The sequence below is a fragment of the Zingiber officinale genome, chromosome 3B (assembly GCF_018446385.1).
Source record: "Zingiber officinale cultivar Zhangliang chromosome 3B, Zo_v1.1, whole genome shotgun sequence".
NCBI classification, from domain to species: Eukaryota; Viridiplantae; Streptophyta; class Magnoliopsida; order Zingiberales; family Zingiberaceae; genus Zingiber; species Zingiber officinale.
In genome coordinates, this window is record NC_055991.1 from 26,047,504 (window position 1) to 26,071,408 (window position 23,905).

General features: G+C 37.3%; 1 protein-coding gene across 2 annotated transcripts in view; it reads right to left on the reverse strand.

Moving 5' to 3' along the window:
- Positions 1 to 2,034: 2,034 nt before the first annotated feature.
- LOC122056247 (secretory carrier-associated membrane protein 2-like) overlaps positions 2,035 to 23,905 on the reverse strand; it is a 42,506-nt gene continuing 20,635 nt past the window's right edge. For both annotated transcript variants that reach the window (XM_042618099.1, XM_042618100.1), the window contains 5 exons: positions 3,381 to 3,426; positions 3,250 to 3,317; positions 3,120 to 3,168; positions 2,545 to 2,610; positions 2,035 to 2,299 (listed from right to left, as the gene is read on the reverse strand). In XM_042618099.1, the coding sequence (XP_042474033.1) occupies positions 2,213 to 2,299; positions 2,545 to 2,610; positions 3,120 to 3,168; positions 3,250 to 3,317; positions 3,381 to 3,426 (316 nt within the window). In that variant the 3' untranslated portion in view covers positions 2,035 to 2,212. The remainder of the gene's footprint in view (positions 2,300 to 2,544; positions 2,611 to 3,119; positions 3,169 to 3,249; positions 3,318 to 3,380; positions 3,427 to 23,905) is intronic.

Genomic DNA, 23,905 nt, shown 5'->3' on the forward strand with positions numbered 1-23,905 from the left:
CTTTTATGTGTATTTTATTGCGTTTATTATTTTATTTTAGTGCTTTTGCCCCTTCGTACACACGGAATCAGGGGCCTCAACAATGCACGTGTCCACCCAGCGCCGCTTACTTAGGTTTCATTATTCATTATCATTTTCCCCCTTTAATTATAAATATTTTCAGTTGCTCTTTAATTTTATCTTTTTTTCAATAAAGTACTAGTAGTCTTTAGAAATATAATCCATCCACAATTTCCGTTCAATTCATTAACCAAACTAGTAGGATTGTTCACCGAATTCGATATATTGACTTACATCAATATTTCTTGTACAGTGATAGATAGACCTCTCAAAAAGTGGGTCAAAGTAGAAAAAATTAGTTAACGTGTAGATCAAAGTCAAATGATCAAGGTAAGATTGACCGAGCAGACTTTACATCACCAGTCGAACATGAAGGGTCGATCGAACCTCCATAGGGTCATCCTTCACAACTTGTCAACTAGGTGTGAAGCTAAGTACTAATTTATCAGACTCGTCGTCCTATCCGATGGGACCTAAGAGTCAATCAGGCATATTGCACCTCTTCGACAAAATGAAGGGTCGAGCGAAGAACGAGTTGCTGACTGTATTCTATAAGGTCGAGCTGGCGATCTCCCGACTAAGTGGTGGTCGGTCGGTCTACAGTGAGACCTAGATACTTGTCATATCGTACTATTTTAGAAGTTTATGTCGAAAAGGACAGAGAATATCCTGCTGACAAATTATCATTTAGAAGCTTCCAGCCTGTCAAATTATAGAGATTTAAGCACTCATTTAAGGAAAGGTGGTGGGAACACTTTATAGTATATCCTTTCTTAAGAAAACTTTGAAAAATGTACTAATACTTTGATATCCGTGTATAACGCAATAATGACATTATAAGGAGTCTCAATCTACAGACGAAAGTATGTGATGCTTTATATTTGTACACACTATTAGCTACAGTTTTCATCTACTATTCTCTTCTCTTAATCCAATTACTGACTTAAACGTTGGAGGGCCAACGTCAGGACCCCCTTCCCTGGCTTAGCACTAACGCTCCTTGTGTTACAAGATAGTGCGGAGTCTTCATCTAGTCAGCAGAGACACGCCCCCAGCTCACCACATTCACTGATTTCGGACAGGATCAATTTCATTTGAACCATTTTGGACGAATTAAGAAATAAATATCTCTTAATGGACAATTAATCTAAAAACACTCAATTGATGAATCATCTATTGTGAATATTTTCTAATTTATTTTGATGGGTAGTGAAAACTTTCATTAAATCAAACTGATGATCTCAAGATTTGTCAATATAAATAGAACACTTATCTACTTAAAAAAAAAACAAATAAAAAAATATTTCATTTGAAAGGAAATAGTCAAATATATATTCCAACTCTCACAATGATGATATAATCCAAGTACTTGAGAACCAATATGAGAATGACAATGATAAATCACAATAACAATGATCAATATTTAAATATTTAATAAGGGGTAGGGAATAGTGCATATTTATTGCTTTTTACTAGTTCACTCTCGATCAAATATTTAATAAGAATGGGGAGGCGGGAGGAGGACCAACCACATAGCTTCCATGTTGAATTAGACAATGCTAAACTCTATGTAAAGTAATTTCAATGTTTTACTAAAAGACAGCCATATAGACTCGGATGATAATCAAATACATGTTACGAAAACCTATAGAAAAGAATGTTTGTATAGCTCAAATTTATTAGATTTTTTAAATATATTTTTTGAGCGTATAGTTGAATTAAATGTTTACGTAGCTGTCACCATGATTGCATGGTGAAGACTTTGAGATTATCCAATATTTAATTCAACCCATCCAATCCACCCAATATTGGCTCGAGCTGTAGCTTCATTCCAGCGACGCACAGCCATGTGGAATGTAAACAGCAACGCCAAAGTCAAAAGTGGTTGCACGGCGTTGAAATGGCTTGGCCTTTACTGAAACTCTCTCTGTTGTTCTTGGCACAATACTTCCTACGGCTAAGTGTACCGATGAGTAAACAACGAACAATGATTGGAAGAGAAATCCCATGTTATACAGCACAGCTTCCCTCGCACTAGATCAACCACCAGAGAATAATGTCGAGCCCAATGAAATATGCATGAACATTTTAAAATAAAAAGGGAAAAAAACAAGAAGTTGCTATCGAAATCCTGGAAAAGAAGACTTTTGAATCATATTGCAGCTCTCAGAGCTCCTCGTGCAACCTCCCTTTTCATCTCTGCTTCCTTCCCACTGCCCCGGAAGTACATGTATACTTGCTGAAAACAAAATGAACAGGGAAAAAAGTATCAAATTTAAAAGTTATTGCTAATTAGGAGGAAAATGGGGAACAAGTTCTTATAATCGTCAAGATTTCTTTACAAATGAGCATAGATAAATATAGCCTAGAGAGTAGAGAGCATTGAACCCTGTTTTTATTTGGCGTGTGCATTTTACTGTTTCGTGTAATATGGAACAAGAATGAACGTCCAACAAAACACATATGGACTAGCTGAGGATGAACCTGAATGACCCAGACGCTGAGAAGTGATTCAAGGCAAAACATACCAAATCCAATGAAATAGAAGATCTGTAAGCAAAGCAAGCCTCAAGTTAGACAAATCTACATAGTGCCCAACAGGAGCTACCGGTAAATACAGATTTGGTTATTACTTATTAGCATTAAATAAACAAGTTCCGTTTCCTTGGCTGAAAGAATGATAGACCAACTATCAAACTTCAACAAAAGCTTAATCAAGTATTTCATTTCACTCAGTAGATCAGAAGAGCTAACACACATCTTCTAATGGTGCCTTGCAGATAACTACTCTAAATAGGTCTTCTGATAACACACTAAACATAAATTGAATATTTTCAACAGGAAAATAATTAGCACATCTCTCGCTAGCACGCCAATGTGACAGTACTAGCACATAGTGTGGGTGATTCTCATAGAAGTTTAGCATAACTAGTTATAGCTTAAGTATTAAAAAAAAAAACTCAAAAAGGTTCTTCATAGTTTGTCATACTATGCCTTCCAGAAAACTTTCTAATAAATGTATCTATTTAATTATATATTCCAAGTAACACAGAGCATACCCCAACCAGGGCATGGTCACCCATTATATCGATTGCTGGCAAAATTCCTCTGCCAAAGAAACACAGGAGAAAGGTCATTACAACATAAACAAATTTTTATGAAAGAAAATATCTTTAAAGAGTCACTTACGTCAATGATTTTCCCTTGAAAATAATCGGAGGAGCCACGGCAGAATAGATAACAAAACCTATGTGAAGCTGGGAAGAGGTGGTTGAGAATCAATCTACGCCACTACAAAGTTAAATAAACAAAAAACTTACCAGGTAGAACAGAAAAAACCAACCAAAGTTCAAAGCACTTTCAGTCCTACAAAAACAAACAAAATGTTTGTTAGCTCAATAACAATTAACATGTTACCATACTGGGCCATCAAGTGATGCATGATTTGTTGGATCTTTTTTGATTATTTTTAGTAAATTGTTATTTTAGTAAATTTTTATGTTTTTTGGTATTTAGGATATTTTTAATAATTTCTATTTTTACATGTTAGGATTTTGGGTCTATATAAACGTCTTGTTAATTGATGTAAGGAAAGTTTTTTGATTTAATAATATTTTCGGCAGTACCGTTTATTTTCCTATTTCCTAGTATTCTTCTTCAATCAACATGTAGTAGAAGATTGCTTCCCATATTCGTGCGTGAATCCACTAATTCAATAGTCCGTAAGATAATCACTATCCCGTCCGATGTCAATTGGTATCAGACCTATTTGAATCTCATGGATAGTCGTCGTGGTGGCGATCATGGTCGTGACAGGCAGATTTTGGCCAAGGAAGCCTCACGATGTTGCACTCAAGACAAGATGCTTAAATATCTATAGAGGCAAGTCACAAAGTTATCCCCGCATCTAACAACGCAAGATCATAAAGGTCGTAGGTTTCCTTATTTTAATTCGGATTCTACTTTTGCAAAACCCTATCACGGTGGCAAAAGGCGAATACGCTCGCCCCCAGCGCCCCCGCCAACCCGTCCAAGGGTCAACACGGAGCGGACGGTCGAAGGCCGTCCAAAAGCCGCCGATGGTGGACAAGTGGTCAAATTGCTAGGCACCAAGCGGGGGTGGCTTTTGAGAACAAAAAAAACATTGAAGGACTAATAAGGAAAAATAAAGAAAGCTAGCTTGAGAAGATTGACTAAAAAATTAAGAAACTGGAATTTATTAGATTTACGTGGCAAATTATATCCACATGACTTTGCAATAAATCGTAACATTGGAGGCTCATTGCAAAACCCTATCACAATTGTGAGAACTGTGGTCGAGATGAATTGCATATAGGGGTGAGCAAAAGATCGATAAAACGCATTAACCGACCAAACCGACCAAAATTACAAATTCGATTCGATTAATTCGGAAGTTTGTTTTTTTTTGAAAAAAAAAAATATCTGTTTTTTTTATTTAATCGATTCGATTTTGGCTTTAAAAAACCAAAATCGGTTAAACCTATTAAACTGAAACGAGTTTAAAAATTAAAATAAAATCCGTAATAACCTAATTCCCAATCCCACTTCCCCTCGCGAGTTGTGACTCCTGCTCTCCTCTCCTCCCAACGCCACTCTCGCCTCCTCCCCTTGTCTCCTCTCTTGTCGCTCTCATCAGTGAGGTCGTTGCCAACAGTCCGCTAAGTCCCCTCGTCTTCATGTAGGCAGTAGCAGGCGAGCGACCGACAAGACTACGAATCCCTCCCTCCCCTCTTGTCGCTCTCGCCACCTGTGAGATCGTTGTCGGCATCCCTCCTACATTCCCTCGTCCTCACGCAAGCATAGGCAACGATCACCACCGTGTATGTGAAAGATTGCTACCTCATTGATGTCTCCCAATCATTTCCCCTTCCTTCCTCCAAGCACTCCTCTCCGAATTGATTGCTTTGCCTAATGATCTTGCCACCTGTCGATCAGATCTGGAGGTAGCTCACATGGATTACTTGATTTCCATTTTCTCCGCATTTCACTATTCTTCGATCAAAGCATTTGTTTTATAACTTGAGTTGTTTCTTCGTCTACACATTGCAATGATCATTATTAGGATACTTAAGACACGATTGCTAGATTTGTGTCTGTGCTGAGAAGGAATGTCGGCTTAATTTCTAGGTTCCAAAATGGATCATGGAATGTCGGTTGAGAAGGAAGCACTGGCCTCTTGCAAGTAATACCGATTTTTTTTGTTTGTTGATGTTCGGTTAATTCGGTCGAAAACCGAATTAATTGATTTATATTGGTTCAGTTTATTCGATTTTTGTTGGAAAATTTGATCGGACCAGTTGGTTCAAAAAAAATTTGGTTTGTTTAGTTTGGTTGGTTCGGTTTTTAACCGATGCTCACCCCTAATTGTACGCATATATCAGATTTCTAGAACTTCCCAAATTTTCAAGTACATTGCGGACTGAAGAATTTTTTGATTGGTTTGATGAGGTAGATGAAATTTTTTATAAAGAAGATGTGGACAACAAAATAATAGTTGGTGACCCAGTTTATGATGATGATGAGATGAATGATGATGAATCTGATGAAGATGTCTTGGAAGAAGAGGATGATGTCAATGAAGAATCCAAATTTGAAAGTGAATTTATTCTCTCCCCCGAAGTTCCAATTGCACTTCGACTATCAAACCATCTCCTTCTAGGTAGGTTAAACAGGCATTCAGATCAAGTGCAGTCGATTTTCCTCCGGAAGAGTATATCGCACCTTATCATTCCATAACTTCACCAGAGACTTTTCATTTTGATGATTTTGAACTATCAGATTCTGCTATTCATGGTGATTTTGTTGATCACCATATCAGAGCAAAAACACATATCACACTTCAAGATACTATGGTACGATTTGGATTGGATGAAATATTTGGTGATGGAACTCCTTCCCAGATTGGTTTAGAGCTTGAGGAAGGCTTGTTCTTGGTGGAGGATCATCATCAATCTTCTCAGCATGATGCAAGTACTCAGGTGTCTGATGAGTGTGCTGTGCATCATGATCAATCGTTATTTTCTTTTCCTCTAACTCCAATGGATATTGGTGATGTTGCAGCAACCTTCATAAATGTTGCTATGATGTACCAGGATATTGGGAACATGAAATTGATAGAGTTAACTATTTTCCTAACCTTATGATTGCTAAGAACAAATAAAGAAATCCAAAGAGATAAACAATAAACCTAATCAAGATCTAGTTATGTCCTAAACATGACATAATATAAGAAAGCATAATAGACAAAGAACCTGATTGAAGAATCATGTCTTGTCCTTTAGCGTCGCCTGGAATCTCCTGAGGAAAAAGAAGAAGCAGACGCAAACAAAGAGGATCTTACAAGGGGCTTAGGGTATGACGGTGCCAAAAAATTTCTTATCAATGGGGAATAAGAAACTAGGTCAAGATGATGCTCTAAACCCTTGAGGACCTTCCCTTTATATAGAAATTCAATTCGCTATCAGCCTATAGATAATAACGGATTGAGAATTGAGCTAGAGGGTTCTACACATTAAACTCACATCCAATAATCCGAAATCCAATAACCTTAAGTTAGATCATTAAACTGGTTTCGGTATCGCAAGTCTCTTAAATCACATGTAAGCCCACCTTAAGGGATATTAAATCCAACAATCTCCCACTTGAACTATATGTGATTATAGACACGAATGTAACTTTAGTTGATATCATACTTTATGGGTACAAGATGTTGGTGCAATCGATCTCTAGGGTTTCGATGTTTAACAATGTACCTAAGTCTGGTCAGTTTGACCAAGGGTTGATCTAAACAGGACTTGATGTTTGGAAGAGAGAAGTCTAGTCAGGACTACATGACTAGCAAGGGTAACCGAAGGATAGGCAGGTGAGAAGTCTATTAAATGACTAGTCCTAACTGGAAGTTAGGCAAGTAAAAGTCCTGGTGAGCGAAGCCAGACCTTAGTGAATGAAGCTAAGAAATGGAAGTCCTGGTAAGTGAAGTCGGACCCTAGTGAGTGAAGCTAGGTGGTGGAAGTCTGGTGAGTGAAGCTGGGAGCCAAGCAATGGAAGTCCCAGTGAGTAAAGCTGGGCAACCCTAGGGGAGATAACCCTAGGTAATGAGAAGTCTTGGAGGAGTAAACTCCAAGCATGTGTGACCGACTGGTTTTCGATCGACCGCGACTGCGCACGATCGACCAGACCAGCGAATCCTAAAATCTGTTAACACTATTTTACTTTACTATTTTATCTATTGTGCTAACTCAATGTTGCAGGTAAGTTTTAGTAGATCAACTTGGTCAGATACTAAGTAAGACCAGAGAGTCCAAACAGGTCTAGAGGACCAGATGTTTGGCAGGTAAGTGGAGGTAAGTTACTGAAGGAGAGTGACTTAGTGAGAACGCGTCCCGATTGAGAAGACAGTAGGCGTCGGTCCAATTTAAGTCTATTTTAGAAACTTAAATTGAGACATTAATTAGTTCCTGGTCTTGGAAGGACGGGAACTAATAATTACTCATTATTATTGTGCTAACTTTGTTTTACAGTTTAGATATTTTTGTGTTAGACTGACACATTTTACGGGACAAAAGGAACACAAAATGCCTCGAGGGAATAATACCCAAGGATCTTAGAAGGCGTCTTGAGTACTGTTCATGTAAGCTGCCTTTAAGTGCATGGAAGGCGCCTTCGGTCAGATAAGGCAGAGACATTGTCGATGATAAGAAGTCGGTTTTTAGGGGAAAGAAGTTAGCATTGAAGGTGCCTTCAATGTCATCCTTTATAACAGAGCATTCGACCAAGGCATCACACACATCTCTTCTACAAGCTTCTATGTATCCGTTTGACATTTCGACTGCTCCGGCTTCCTACTGCTGCTCTGCTATGACGCTACTGCGCCCGACCACTGCTGAGGAGCTGTCCAACATCAAGCTCGAGCCAACTGTCTACAAAGAGTGTTGGGTAACAAGTTTAATTTTTATACTTAATTTCTGCAGTAAAGGAAAGTGTAGCATGCTACACTTTTTCAAGTCTTTCTTTTGTACTCGATCCACTCTTCAAGCGGTTTCGGAAGAGGCATTTAGTGGATTACCCATCTATAGGTTCGCAACACCTAGGTCTTGGAGTAGGAGTCACCGAAGGCTCTGAACCAAGTAAAATCGAGCGTGCGTTTTCTATTTTCGTGTTTAATTTTCGCTGCGCACTTTGTTTTCAAAATCGAAAAAAAAAAGTTTTTAAAATCACGTGATTCCCCCCCCCCCCCCCCTTTTACATGCGTCTCAATCCAACACAAGATACCCTTGTAAACAATCTAGTCCATTAACTTCATTGGTATATGATTAAAGAGGTCATAGCTACTGTATATGATCGTAACAAACCCCAACAGTAATCACAATACCAATATCATTAATGACATAAATCAATATATAGATGTGTAGAATAGAAATTACATGAAATGTGATTAATACATGTCAATTTCCAACTAGTCCTAAGTAACCCAAAAGGGTCTGATCATATTTGTAAATACTGTATGCTAAACTGCAATAGCAAATTATGATCTAAACCTTATGATTTCTAAATGGAATCTATATCATATTTACAAACATCAAATGCAAAACAGCAATAGTAAATCATGATATTATATTTCAGAGTATACAACAAACAAATAAAATCTCATGAATGTTTTAAACTTTAAGTACGTATAATAATCAAAACAAAATGTTTATCTTTATTAGCAAATATAGAGCAATAAATACACTCCCACTAAATGAGTTCTTCAATTAGAAGGACTCTCATATCCATAACATGCGCATGAAACACCTTAGGCACCAAGTCTTTGGTAAGTGGATCGACCAACATGGAATATATGCTGATGTGTTCTATCATGATTTGACAATTCTGAACTCTTTCTTTAACCGGTAGAAACTTGATGTTGATGTGGTTAGACTTCAACAAACGGCGATTTTTCTTGGCATAAAGTTCTACGGATTTATTATCACCGTAGATCCTCAGTGGCATGTCAATGCCATCAACGATCTGCAATGCTATGATGAACTTCCACAGCCAAATCCCGTAATTGGATGCTTCATAGTATGGTACCAACTCTGCCTCCATGGTAGAAGTGGCTACTAGCGTCTACTTGACGCTCTTCCAAGATATAACCCCTCTAGCAAGCATGAAAATATAGCCTGAAGTGAACCTCCTACTATCCAAGCATCCAACAAAATCGGAGTCTGAATATTCAATCACCTCCAAGTGATCTGATCTCCGATACGTGAGCATATTGTTGGTGCGGTTAGCACTAACGATTTAACCCAGGTTTTGATGAATGACAAATAAGTTAAGTTAGGTTTGTCGTTATCTAATGCTTTGATCGAGTATGCAGGCTAAGTCCAGACAGGTCGACGGGCTGACCGGATGTCTAGCACGAAGTCCAAGCGGGTCGACGGGCTGACCGGACGCTTGGCGAGAAGTCCAGCTAGGTCGACGGGCTGACCAGATAACTGGCATGAAGTCCAAGCGGGTCGACGGGCTGACCGGACGCTTGGCACGAAGTCCAGCTAGGTCGACGGGCTAACCGGATAGCTGGCACAAAGTCCAGACGGGTCGAAGGGCTGACCGAACGTTTGGCAGGTAAGTAAAGGTAAGTCACTGGAGGAGAATGACTTTGAGGACGCATCCCAGTTAAGGGACAGTAGGCGTCGGTCCAGTTTAGGTCCATTTTGGATCCCTAAATTGAGACCCTGACTAGGTTCTGGTCTCGGGAAGACAGGACCTAACTCATAAATCTATATAAAATGTCTATACATCTAATTTTCTAACTCTATTTTGTAGATATAAATGTAGAGCTTCAAATTCTGCACGCGTAGCAACTGACAGAGCTTGATTCCGAGTTCGGAGTCAAAAGTTATGACCTTCGAAAGATGACTGTGTCAAACAAGTAGTTGGAGACGACTCGGATCAGCCAGATTCGAACTCTCCTCATCTGATCCGAATTTTTGGGATCTGATAAGCTCTGGTGACCCCTCCAAAGGGCTATAAAAGGAGGGGGTGAGCAAGCTTCAAGAACACAACTCTCAGAACGAAGAATCTGCTTCCTTGTGCTCCTGCTGCGCTGCGATCTCCAACAAACTTTTCCTTTATGTTCTAAGTCTTTTTATTGTTGGTAATTTTTCCTTATTAGCAATATTGTACTTAACTTGTAATCTATATTTCGAATTGATAGTGAATTGCCCAACGAAAGTACTCACGGAGTACGGGCCTTCGAGTAGGAATCGTCACAGGCTCCGAACGAAGTAAATCCACTGTGTTCAATTTTCTTATTCCGCTGTGTTTATACTCGTTGTTTTTCGAATCGATATTCACCCCCCCTCTATCGATGTTTCACGATCCAACAAGTGGTATCAGAGCGGGTACCGCTCTGATTTGGTGCAACCACCAATCAGACAGGGGGTGAAAATTTCCTTTTAATTTCAGTTTTTTCGCATAAGTTCAAACTAGTATCATTACTTGTTTTGGATATTTTCTTTCGTTGCAATTAAGACTAAATTGGTGCAACACCAACTTAGTTCATTTTGATTAAACTCTTCCCGCACTGCTAATCCAAGACGAAGTCTTTGGATATTTTTTTTTTGCTTAATTTCGTGTGTGCAGATTAACATGTCTCAATTAGAAGGCTTCAGCACAGTACGTCCTCCCCTATTCAACGGGGACGACTTTTCGTACTGGAAGAAAAGAATGGAGGTTTACCTGAAGACAGACTACGACCAGTGGTTCAACGTCATAAAAGCCTACAGACCTCCAGTCGACAACTCCGGAAATCCACTAGACACGGAACAGTGGACTCCGGACATGAGGAAAAAGGCATCGACTGAGAACAAAGCAATTAACACGCTACACTGCGGTCTAACACGAGAAGAACTGAACCGGGTCGGACCACATCAGAACGCGAAGGAGCTTTGGGACAAATTGATCGAGCTGCACGAAGGAACGAGCGACGCGAAGGTAACAAAAAGAGACTTACTTTTAAATAGAATTTTTAATATAAAAATGCAGGAAGGAGAAACGGCAAGTCAGCTCCACGCGAGGATCAAGGACATCCTCAACGGACTCCACGCGATAGGCCACCAGATGGAAAATAGAGACTTAATAAGGTACGCACTAAATGCTTTTCCACGTAATAGTTTGTGGGCATCGATCGTAGATGCCTACAAAAATTCCAAAAATTTATCTAAATTAAAGTTAGACGAGCTTTTTTGTGAGTTAGAACTGCATGAACAAACTAATGCTAGAGCCGAGAAAGGTGTTGCTTTATTTGCAGGCTCCTCCAAAGAAAAGAAGAGCAAGCCTGAATCTGAAGAAGATTCCGAAGACGAAGAATACCTGGTGAACTTGGTAAGAAAAATGTTCACCAGGAGAAAAAGGAGCTTCAGCAAGAAGGATCTTCAAAAGATCAGTTCTCCCACGGAACAAAAGAACGTGACCTGCTTCGGATGTAACAAGAAGGGGCACTACAAGAACGAGTGCCCGAGACTAAAGAACGACAAACCGAAGCCGACCAAAAAGAAGGCTCTCAAAGCGACGTGGGACGACTCCTCCTCGGACGAATCGGAGGTAGAAGATCAGAAGCACCAAAGCCACCTCGCGCTAATGGCCCACGAAGCTGAATCGGAAGACGGGGTCCAAACCCGAATCGAGCCACGAGTCTGTACTCGTTTCCGAAGGCCCGGAAGAGGTATATTTTGATTTAAACATAAAATTTTTTAAAATTATTTCCTGCTTAAATAATAAATTAGTTAAAATAGAAAATGAAAACAAATCACTCCTTGAGGAAAATCAAGAACTCAAGGAACAAATCAAAAATTCAAATCCAACTCAAGATCTAACACTTGAGGAGGAGAATTTATCATTAAAAAATGATATTAACAATTTAAAAGAGATGTTAGAAAAATTCACTACAAGATCAAAAAATCTAGACTTAATCCTGAATAATCAAAAGGCGTGTTATAATAAAACCGGACTCGGATATAAGTCGAACTCAAATAAAACCTTTAAATCATTAATAACCCAATTCAAACTAACACGTAAAGCTTGGGTCCCGAAAGCGTGCTTAACAACGCAAGTAGGACTTAATCAACTTTACATACCTAAAGATAAAATATATTATATAAAATCTGATAAAGAAAATCAAAAATCAAAATACAAACTTAAATCAAAAAATTCAAAATCTGAACATTTTAAAACTCAACAAAATATAAATTATCACCAAGTTAATTATAACTATAAAAAAAATAGACATAAACCTAAATCAAAAAGGTTAAATTAAAGGTCAATAATTCAGGGGGAGGCTCCAGAATAGCTGGCACCTCCAAAACTAACATACCCGACAGGGTAACCCAAACAAACTAACCCGGCAGGGTGATCAGGATTAGTTAAAAAGGGACCAGGTTTAACTTGAATCATGGTACTGGTGAAGTTTTTGGATGATAGTACGTTAGGGAAACTTGGACATTGCATGTCTAGAAAGATATGGCTTCGATCAGGTGCATTTGGCCAAGTGGAACTGACCGAAGCTACCCTTAAATGGATCCTAACTAGTTAGACCAAGGTTTAGTACTAAGCTCCGTGGATAGGACTATTCGAAAAACTTTGACGGCATGGTTACTCTAATGATGTCCAGATGACTCACCAGAGCCCAGAGGTTTATCCGAAGAATGACTATTTGTTGAGACCAAAGCTAAACCTGAATCTAACACAAGTTAAACCAAACTCTATAATCAAATCAACTTCATCTCACAAAATTATAGGATTCCCTGATTGATAATTTAGATCGGGTGAGATGAATAAGGTTTAAATTAATTTTAAAATTTAAATTTCAAATTAAATTTTGAATTAATTTAAATCTCGAATTAATTAAATTTCGAATTAATTTAAATTTTAAATTAAATTTTGAATTAATTGAATCTCGAATTAATTTAAATTTCGAATTCAAAATTTTAATCTTAAACTTAAAAATTAATTTCAAAATTTTAATTCTAAACTTAATTTCAAAGTTTTAATCTTAAACTTAAAAATTAATTTCAAAATTTTAATTTTAAACTTAAAAATTAATTTCGAAGTTTTAATTTTAAGTTTTAATTTTAAACTTAAAAATTAATTTCGAAATTTTAATTTTAAACTTAAAAATTAATTTCGAAATTTTAATTTTAAACTTAAAAATTAATTTCAAAATTTTAATTCTAAACCTAATTTCAAAGTTTTAATTTTAAACTTAAAAATTAATTTCAAAATTTTAATTTTAAACTTAAAAATTAATTTCGAAGTTTTAATTTTAAGTTTTAATTTTAAACTTAAAAATTAATTTCGAAATTTTAATTTTAAACTTAAAAATTAATTTCAAAATTTTAATTCTAAACTTAATTTCAAAGTTTTAATTTTAAACTTAAAAATTAATTTCAAAATTTTAATTTTAAACTTAAAAATTATTTTCATAATCTTAATTTCAAAAACTTAAAAATTTATTTTAAAAATTAAAACTTAAAATTTCTTAAAATTTTATTTATCAAAATTCAAAACTTAAAATTAATAAATAATGTTTGCTCAAAAATAATCTTAAAAGACTAATTTTAATTCCTACTTATTGTAGGAAACCAAGTGGATTTTGGACAGTGGTTGCTCCAAACATATAACTGGAGATCACAACAAGTTCACTCAACTCACTTACAAAAGCTTAGGAACAATTGCCTTTGGAAATAATGGCAAACTTAAGGTAATTGGTATAGGTAATATTGAATTAAAAATAGACTTTATAATTACAAATGTTTTACTTGTTGAAAATTTTAAATATAATCTTCTGAGTATAAGTCAATTGTGTGATACTAGGTATAAGGTTAAATTTCTATCTACAAAATGTTTAATCAAACATCTAGATAATCCTACTGTAAGCCTAAAAGGTTTTAGAAAAGACAACATCTATGCCATCAACTTAACCACTTTTTCAATTAAGTGTTATTTAACACAAAAAGAAGAAACTTGGTTATGGCATAGGAGGATGTCTCACACCAACTTTAGAAATATAAGCAAATTAAACGGACTAGTTAGAGGCTTGCTAAAATTACCTAACTTGGATTCAACCAAGGTCAAATTGATCCGACCTTGTTTGTTAAATCATTAAATAACAACATATTTATAGCACAAATATATGTAGATGATATAATATTTGGTTCAACTAACTCAGATTGTTTAGAAGAATTTACTAATCTAATGGAACAAGAATTTGAAATGAGCTTAGTAGGAAAATTAACTTATTTCCTAGGATTACAAATCAAACAAACAAATGAAGGAAATTACATTTATCAACACAAATACACTAAAGAATTACTTAAAAAATTCGGAATGGAAAATACAAAAGAAATTAAAACACCCATGGCAGTAAACACAATCTTAGACAATGACCCAAATGGAAAACCAGTTGATCTAAAGTATTATAGGAGTGCAATAGGTAGTCTACTTTACTTAACTGCAAGCTGACCTGATATTTTATTTGTAATTAGTATGTGTGTTAGATACCAAACCTGTGCTAAAGAATCCCATTTGACTCAAGTCAAAAGAATTTTTAGATACCTTAAAGGAACAACAAATGTAGGAATTTGGTATCCTAGGACCACCAACTTTGAATTAATAGGGTATTCTGACTCAGATTATGCTGGGTGCAAATTAGACCGCAAAAGCACAAGTGGTGGATGTCAACTACTAGGTCCATCACTTGTTAGCTGGTTTAGTAGAAAGCAACACTGTGTTGCGCTATCTACAACTGAGTCAGAATACATAGTCATAGGAGAATGTGTAGCCCAATTATTATGGATGATGCACACCTTAAAAGATTTCAACTTAAATATCACAAATGTAAAAGTCTTAATTGACAATATTAGTTCAATTAATTTAATAAAAAATCCAGTGCATCATTCAAGAACCAAACACATTGAAATTAGGCACCACTTTATTAGGGATCATGTCACTAAAGGTGATATTGAACTCAAATACATTGAGTCCAAGTCAAATTTAGCCGACATATTTACCAAACCACTCCCTGAAAGTGAATTTAGTAATTTACGTAGAAAATTAGGAATGTGTTTAATAGACTAGGATTTTCAAATTACAAAATTGTTTTCAAAATTGGTTATTTTTTAGGCTAAAATTATTTCTATTCTTATTTTTCAAAAACTTCCCTATTTTTAGATTTTTAAAACATTTTTAGCCTTATACTAGTTCAAACTCCTTAGAAAGCATGTACCCATAGTTTGTAGAATCACGATCCTACGTAGAATCGATTTAGGGTCAGGATCGGATCGGTCAGGATTGGATCGTAGAATCGTACGATCCTACCAAAAACCCTTAAAATCTTATCATACATGATTAATAATTAGAAAAAATACTTAAAAAACTCATTTACATATAAATAGATAACTAATTTTGCATATATATGCAATCATTTACACTCAACACCTTAGATTATATTACTACATGTACAAATTTAAATTAACTAGTAATTTAACTACTATTCTCACATAGTAATAGTATTTATATTTTCATATCATAAAATGAAAGAATATAAAATTTCTATTAACACAATAATAATAACACATTCAACGTCAAAAATATTTCCTTGGTTTATAAGATGATCCAATTTAAAGGCCAATAAAGCACCTAACGTACATAACAGAAGTTATTGGATCCTTTGATTCAAATATGAACGTCGAAAATAATCTTCTAAAGATTGGTTGATGTCACACAATACTAGACAATAGACATCCAAAAATTCATCATTTTGGGGGGAAAATGACAGAATATTATTGATAAAAAACTAACTCAAAAATAATTAAATATATGTTTAAATAATTTAAAACCCTAACAAGATGGAAAAATATAATAAAAAAAGATAAAATCTTCTAGGCATCCGAAAAGAATTTAAATAATATTTTTTGGGTTTGAAATAGGGTGGTTAAGGATAAACTTTAAAATTTATTAAAGATCTCTGAACGAGCTTTGATTTGATATATTATAGGCCCCGTGGTTCAATCCGAGTCAAAAGTTATGACCTCTCAAAGCTTCCACCGATCCTGCTCCGATTCTGCTCCGATCCTGTTACGATCCTACCGATCCTGTTCCGATCCTACTGATCCTGCTACGATCCTACCGATCCTGCTACGATCCTGCTGCAAAACTCGATTCTGCACGATCCTGGATCGATTTTGGATCTTAGGATCGTAGGATCGTACGATCCTACGATCCGGATCGCGATTTTGCAAACTATGCATGTACCTATAGGACTAGTTTTTGAGCATCTCACCAACACCCTAGGCTTACCTTGCTTGTGTTTGACAAACATAGAAAAGGGGTGAGATGCATAGGCCACTTGCCTAAGACTTAAAATGTTTATTTCAGTGCATCAATAAAAGTCTGGACGTTAAATACAAGATATACATTAATCAAATTAAGTTATTCAATTTAAACTTAACTTGACTAACCTAGCGAAAACTACTGTCTTCTAACAGTCAGTCAGTAAGTTAGACATTTGACTTGATGTCAGGTTTAGGAGGAGGAATAAAATCAAAATCTTTAAAGTTCAAAATTACTTAGGTTTTGGAAAACAATATCTTCTCAGTTTTTGAAAATTCGATTCTACTTAGTCTTTGAAAACTGAGCTTTTCAAATATTTTAAATCATAGTTTTGAAATTAGTACGTTAAACTTTGAAATTTTAATTTTGGAAAAAGAATTTTACAAAATTATTTTTAAAACTCCTACTACTTCATTTTGAAACATTATTTTGATTTTAATTCCAAAAATGTTATCTTACTTTACCAAAATTAGTTGTGACAAACTTTGAAAACTAAAAGTAAAGTTCAAAATCGTTTTTCTTAATGTTTGAATTCGATTTAACTTCACTTCGTTTTGAAAATAACCTTGAATCAAGTTCTGAAAAATTGGTCGTACTTAATTTTGACAATTTGATTTGACAAAATTAGTTTTGAAAATTACTATCAACTTAGTTTTGAAAATTATTTTAGAAAGTGATTTTTTTTAAAAAACTTATGTTTGAAAACTTGAATTTTTAACTTTGCCTTAAAAACTATACTTGAAAAATTAGCTATCTTTCAAAATTACAAAGTTATAAATCAGCTATCTTTCAAGACTTAGTTTTTTTTCAAAGATTTAAGAAATAAAAGCAAAATAATCTATGTTTTAAACTCCCCAGATTAACTTGACATTATTTCTTACTTTGTCTGAAGTCTGTATTTATGCTTACTTATGACCTTCGGAAGATGACTGTGTCAAACAAGTAGTTGGAGACGACTCGGATCAGCCAGATTCGAACTCTCCTCATCTGATCCGAATTTTTGGGATCTGATAAGCTCTGGAGACCCCTCCAAAGGGCTATAAAAGGAGGGGGTGAGCAAGCTTCAAGAACACAACTCTCAGAACGAAGAATCTGCTTCCTTGTGCTCCTGCTGCGCTGCGATCTCCGACAAGCTTTTCCTTTCTGTTCTAAGTCTTTTTATTGTCGGTAATTTTTCCTTATTAGCAATATTATACTTAACTTGTAATCTATATTTCGAATTGCTAGTGAATTGCCCAACGAAAGTACTCACGGAGTACGGGCCTTCGAATAGGAGTCGTCATAGGCTCCGAACAAAGTAAATCCACTGTGTTCAATTTTCTTATTCCGCTGCGTTTATACTCGTTGTTTTTTGAATCGATATTCACCCCCCCCCTCTATCGACGTTTCACGATCCAACACATATGTCATTTAGTTCTTTGCAAATACCGCATCACTCTCTTAACCGGTTTCTAGTGTGACAATCCTGGGTTACTAACATATCTGCTTAGCATCCCACTATAAATGTTATATCTAGTCAAGAACAAACTTGTGCATACATGAGAGTTCCCACTGCTAACGCATATGGGAATTATTCAATCTCCTTTATTTTAAATTCAAGCCGTGGACACTGCTGTATGCTGAACTTGTCACCTCTTGATACAGGTGTGTCATCAGGTGTACAGTTTTGCATATTATACCTTATATGCACCTTTTTAATATAGGTCTGTTGTGAAAGTCTAAGAATTCCTCTTGAACAATCACGACAGATTTGTATGTGTTGGAATATTATAACATTACTAGGGGTATTATTGTAATTATGCTGTATATTCTCCTCTATATAAGACAATAACTCTGTGGTATCTAAGACACGAATTTCTCTCTTTAACATAGTCTCAGAGCCAAAACCCTAATTTTCTGCGTCGTCGTTCCTTTCTCGCGCACGCAGTGTCGTTCGCCAAAACCCTAATTTTCTTCCCCTTGTTCCAACGGAGCGTATCATCCGCGTCTTCTATGGTGAGTCCCTTGTCCCGCAGGTGGCCAACGTCGTCCTCCCCACCGCTACCCAACTCACTTACAACCAGGAAAACGTAGCATCGTGGCTTCCTCGCGATTTTCTGCTAGGGCACGGAACAGCGCCTCCCGCACCACTTCTTCTTCCTTTCTCCTCCGAGAAGGGTTACGCCTTCTCCGACGTTCTTCGCACGCAGACACGCCGTTGTTGTTTTGTAGCCGCCGTCACCGAGGATCGGCGACACCAACCCTCACGCCACCTTCCGTAGTTACTCGCCCGTGAGGTTGTTCCAACTGCCGAATCAAGAGTACACCACTACTCCTGCTTCCTAACCACATCCTGTTCACCGGAGACTCGGGTGCAACCACGACCCTCGTCTTCTCCGACACTATTTTCTCCAGCCTTTCTTCACAGTTCTTTCCAAACTAATCAATGTCAATATCTAGCATCCCAAAGCCAAATACCTCAATCTTTACTAACCACATCACTGTACCTCTCTCTTCCGAGCAGTTGAATGGTAAAAATTATGTCTCTTGGGCATCTCACATTGAGCTTTGGTCTGTTAGACAGGGTTATGAGACACATCTCACTCAAACTGAAGAAGATGTTCAAGTCGTCGATCATCCTCTATGAAAGAAGGTTGACGCTCAGTTGTGTTGTATTATCCGAGCCAACATCCATCCATTTCTTAGGAATGTCTTCCGTACTCACAAAACCTGCAAAGCTGTTTGGACACAGGCTCAACAACTTTTTACAAACACCTCTCGACGACTCCTAAGTTTGTGAAGATCTCATGACCATCCTCAGTGCCCATCAGATTAAGGATTCAATATCAACTTACTTAGGTTCGGTCTCCTTCTTTGTGACTTCAATGAGCTGCTACCACTTGCGGCCGGTCCTGTTGAAGAGCTTGAAAATTGGAAGAAATTTTTTGTCCCTAGCTTTATATAGTCTGCCCACAAATTATTTTCATGTTCGTGATCAGATCCTGGGCAGCCCCACAGAAGCTACCATGGACAATACCTGGACGAATCTCCTCCGTGTCCCGGCCAAGATCTTGATGATGTCTCCTTCTGTTTCTGTTGACTAGTCAGCTTTGGTCTCTAGACACAACAACAGACCTCCGCCTTGCAAGGGTGGAAAAGGTCGTCCTTGGTGTGATCATTGCCACCGCCCGAACCACACGATTGATAAGTGTTGGGTCTGCATGGTCGACCTCCTCGCGCTGCTCAGACCGTTCAAAGTTCTGTTGCTTCTTCAGCTTCCACTTCACAGTTAACATCGGATCCGACCCCATCACCTTCCTATAATGACTTTCTGAAATGGTTTGAGGATCATCAGGCTTCTGATTCCACTGTTACTGTTGCACACGTTGGTAATTCCTTTGCTGGCATATCTCGCTCTTCATGTCATTGGGTTCTTGATTCTAGGGTCACCGATCATATCGGTGAAAATCCCTATTTTCTTCTCTCACTACTTCTGGTTATTTACTAATTGTCACCATGGCCAATGGTTGCCAAACTCAGTCCAAGGGTATTGGTATTGTTCATCCTTCTCCATCTCTTTCCATTCATGATGTTCTTTATGTTCCCGAACCTCCCTTTAATTTATTGTCAATAAGTCAACTTACTCGGTCTCTTGATTGTGTCATTTCTTTTACTAAAATGTCTATTTCCTTACAGGAGCAGGGTACGGGAAGGAAGATTGGCTTTGGATATGAGTCTCATGGCCTTTATCGACTTCAACAACCCTCTCTTGTTGGTTTGGGGGTCTCCACTTCTTATTCATGCTCAGTTGGGACATCCAAGTCTTGATAAGTTGAAACAATTACATCCTAGTCTTTCTCACTTAGAGTTTTTATCTTGTGAGCCGTGTCAATTAGGTAAGCATGTTCATAGTTCTTTTTCTCCTAGCACTGTGAGTCGGACTACGACCCCTTTTGCTTTGGTTCATTCTGATGTTTGGGGTCCGAGTCGTGTTTCTTCTACATTGGGATCACGATATTTTGTTATTTTTATAGACAATTTTTCTTGCTGTACATGGTTATATCTGATGAAGGAGCGTTTAGAATTGTTTTCTATTTTTCAATCTGTTTTTCATGAAATCAAAACTCAGTTTGGTATTTCTCTTCGAACTTTGCAAAGTGATAATGCACGCGTGCATTTTTCTAATCGGTTTAGTTCCTTCTTGGCATCTCATGGTGTGCTGCATCACACGTCTTGCCCTCATACCCCTCAATAGAATAGGGTTACAGAACGCAAGAATCATCATCTCTTTGAGACAACTGGGACTCTTCTTCTCCATTCTCATGTTCCTCATCAGTTTTGGGGTAATGTCATATTTACTGCGTGTTATCTCATCAATCGCATGTCTTCCTCCACTTCCAGGATAAAATACCTCATCATATCCTCTACCCTCATCATCCTCTTCATCCTTTACCACCTCGGGTCTTTGGTTCTATATGTTTTGCTCATGATCTTGATCCTGGCATTGATAAACTCTCTCCCCGATCTCATAAGTGTGTTTTCCTTGGGTACCCATAGTCTCAGAAAGGATACAAGTGTTATTCCCCTACTCTTCATCGGTACTTCATCTCTGCCGATGTCACATTCTTTGATTCAGTTTCATTTTTTAGGCCTCCCGCTTCCCAGTCCGAGGTTTCTCCCTCTCCACCTGCACTAGTGACTATCTTTTGCCCTCCGGTGGCGCCTCTATCATCCCCAGTCTCGTCTCCTCCTTTACAGGTTTATCAGCGTCGTCCTCATCCTGCTTTGCCGCCGCCCAACACTGATACTACCGTGGACACATCTTTGGAGCCAAGTCCTTCGCCGTTTCCTCCGGTCCCATCTCCTGACTCTGATATTCCCATTGCACTTCGAAAGGGTATGTGTTCCACTCATAATCCTTCTCCTCACTATGTTTCTTTGAGTTATCATTGTCTTTCTCCTTCCCATTATTCTTGTCTTTCTTCCTTGTCGGTTGTTTCTCTTCCAAAGACTGCAGGTGATGCTTTTGCCTATCTATGATGGAAACAGGCTATGCTCAATGAAATTTGTGTTTTACAGAATAGTGGGACTTGGGACCTCGTTCCTCTACCGCATGGGAAGTCAATTGCTGGCTGTCGATGGGTGAATACGGTAAAGGTTGGTCCAGACGGTATGGTTGACAAACATAAGGCTCGTCTCGTTGCTAAAGGCTATACTCAGATCTTCGGATTGGATTATGGGGATACTTTTTCTCCTGTTGCCAAGTGTCTTCTGTACGCCTATTCCTGTCAATTGATGTGATTCGCCATTGGCCTCTTTATCAGTTGGGCATCAAAAATGCATTCTTACATGGTGATCTACTCGAGGAATGCTACATGCAGCAACCTCCGTGTTTTGTTGCTCAGGGAGAGTCTTCTGGTCTTGTATGTCACCTGCGAAAATCTTTATATGACCTTAAGCAATCACCCAGAGCATGGTTCGGTAGATTTAGTACTGTAATTCAACAGTTTGGCATGACTCGGAGCAAGGCTAACCATTCTGTCTTTTAACGCCACTCATCTACTGATTGCATCTACGTAGTGGTTTATGTTGATGATATTGTCATCACAAGTAGTGATCATCTTGGGATTTCACAGGTAAAACAACATCTTTTCAAACATTTCCAGATAAAGGATCTCGACAAATTCAAATACTTCTTGGGGATAGAAGTAGCACAATCTAAACAGGGGATCGTCATATCCCAAAGGAAGTATGCAATGGATATTTTGGAAGAAACAGGAATGTTAAACTCAAAGACAGTCGACAACCCTATGGATCCTAATGTCAAGCTCATGCCAAATCAAGGGGAGCCTCTTCCAAATTCTAAACGGTATAGGCGATTAGTAGAGAAACTAAGCTACCTTACTGTTACTCGTCCGGATACCTCATTTGCGGTAAGTGTAGTAAGTCAATTTCTCAACTCTCCATGCAAAGAATATTGGGATGTTGTGACTCGCATTATTTGATATATCAGAGGCGCACCAAGAAAGGGTCTTTTGTATGCAGACAAAGGGCATACTCGAGTCGTAGGATATTATGATGCAGATTGAGCAGGATCTCCGATTGATAGAAGGTCCACTTCTGAGTTTTGTATATTTGTCAGAGGTAACCTTGTTTCTTGGAAAAGCAAAAAGTAGAATATTATGGCAAGATCCAGTGCAGAGGCAGAGTATCGAGCTATGGCCACAACTATTCAAGAGCTTATATAGTTAAAAAGGTTGCTTCAGGAACTCAGGTTTCGGGAGGTTACACAAATGTCACTTATATATGACAACCAGGCTGTCATGCATATTGGCGCAAACCCAGTTTTTCATGAGAGGACAAAGCATATTGAAATTGACTGTCACTTTATTAGAGAGAAGGTCATATCGAGAGAAATATCTACTAGTTTTGTCAACTAACATGATCAACTAGCAGATATATTCACTAAGTCACTAAGAGGTCTCCGAATTGACTACATATGTAACAAGTTTGGTGCATATGATCTATATTCTCCAACTTGAGAGGGAGTGTTGGAATATTATAACATAACTAGGGGGTATTATTGTAATTATGTTGTATATTCTCCTCTATATAAGACAATAACTCCGTGGTGTCTAAGACACGGGTTTCTCTTTTTAACAGTATGCCTAAAACAAAGAATGATTCACCAAGATCTTTCATTTCAAAACTACCAAATAGAAATGACTTGGTTTCATGTAGCAAACCCTTATTATTACTTGTAAATAATATATCGTTCACGTACAAAACAAGTATACCAAACTTGCTCCACTGAATTTAATATATATGCATTGTTCAACGGGGTTCTCCTTAAATCCAAATGAGATAACCACTTGATTAAATTTTTAGTACCACTGACAGGACGTCTGCTTTAAACCATAAATGAATTTCTTTAATCTACATACTAGGTGCTTTGAGTCCTTAGACTCAAAGTTCTCTAATTGCACCATCTATAGAGTCCTCTATGTCTCCATTGAGTAATGCAGCCTTTATGTCCATTTGTAGCTCCAAATCATAATGAGCTACAAGTGTCAGAAAGTCTCCTTATAATCAATGTCTTCTTTATGAGTGAATCTCTTGACAACAAGACGAGTCTTATATTTTTTGACATTGCCCCTTGAATCCTGTTTGATTTTAAATATCTATTTACAACCAACTGGCTTCTTGTTAGTTAGAACCCTAGAGCCAATCATATGATGATTGTTGTATGTACTCGATGTATCATATTCCTATATATTAATAAAGGCATTTTTCTATGGTTATTATACTTACTTGTATTGGTGTCAAATAACTAAGTATAATAGTATCCTTGAGTAAAAGGTTCTTATCTATATCAATCAATTGGTTAAATTGATAGTGAGATGATATAGAGAACACTACTCTTAATCATTCCTAGTCAAGTATTAACATTCAGGGACAATGTTAATGCGATGAG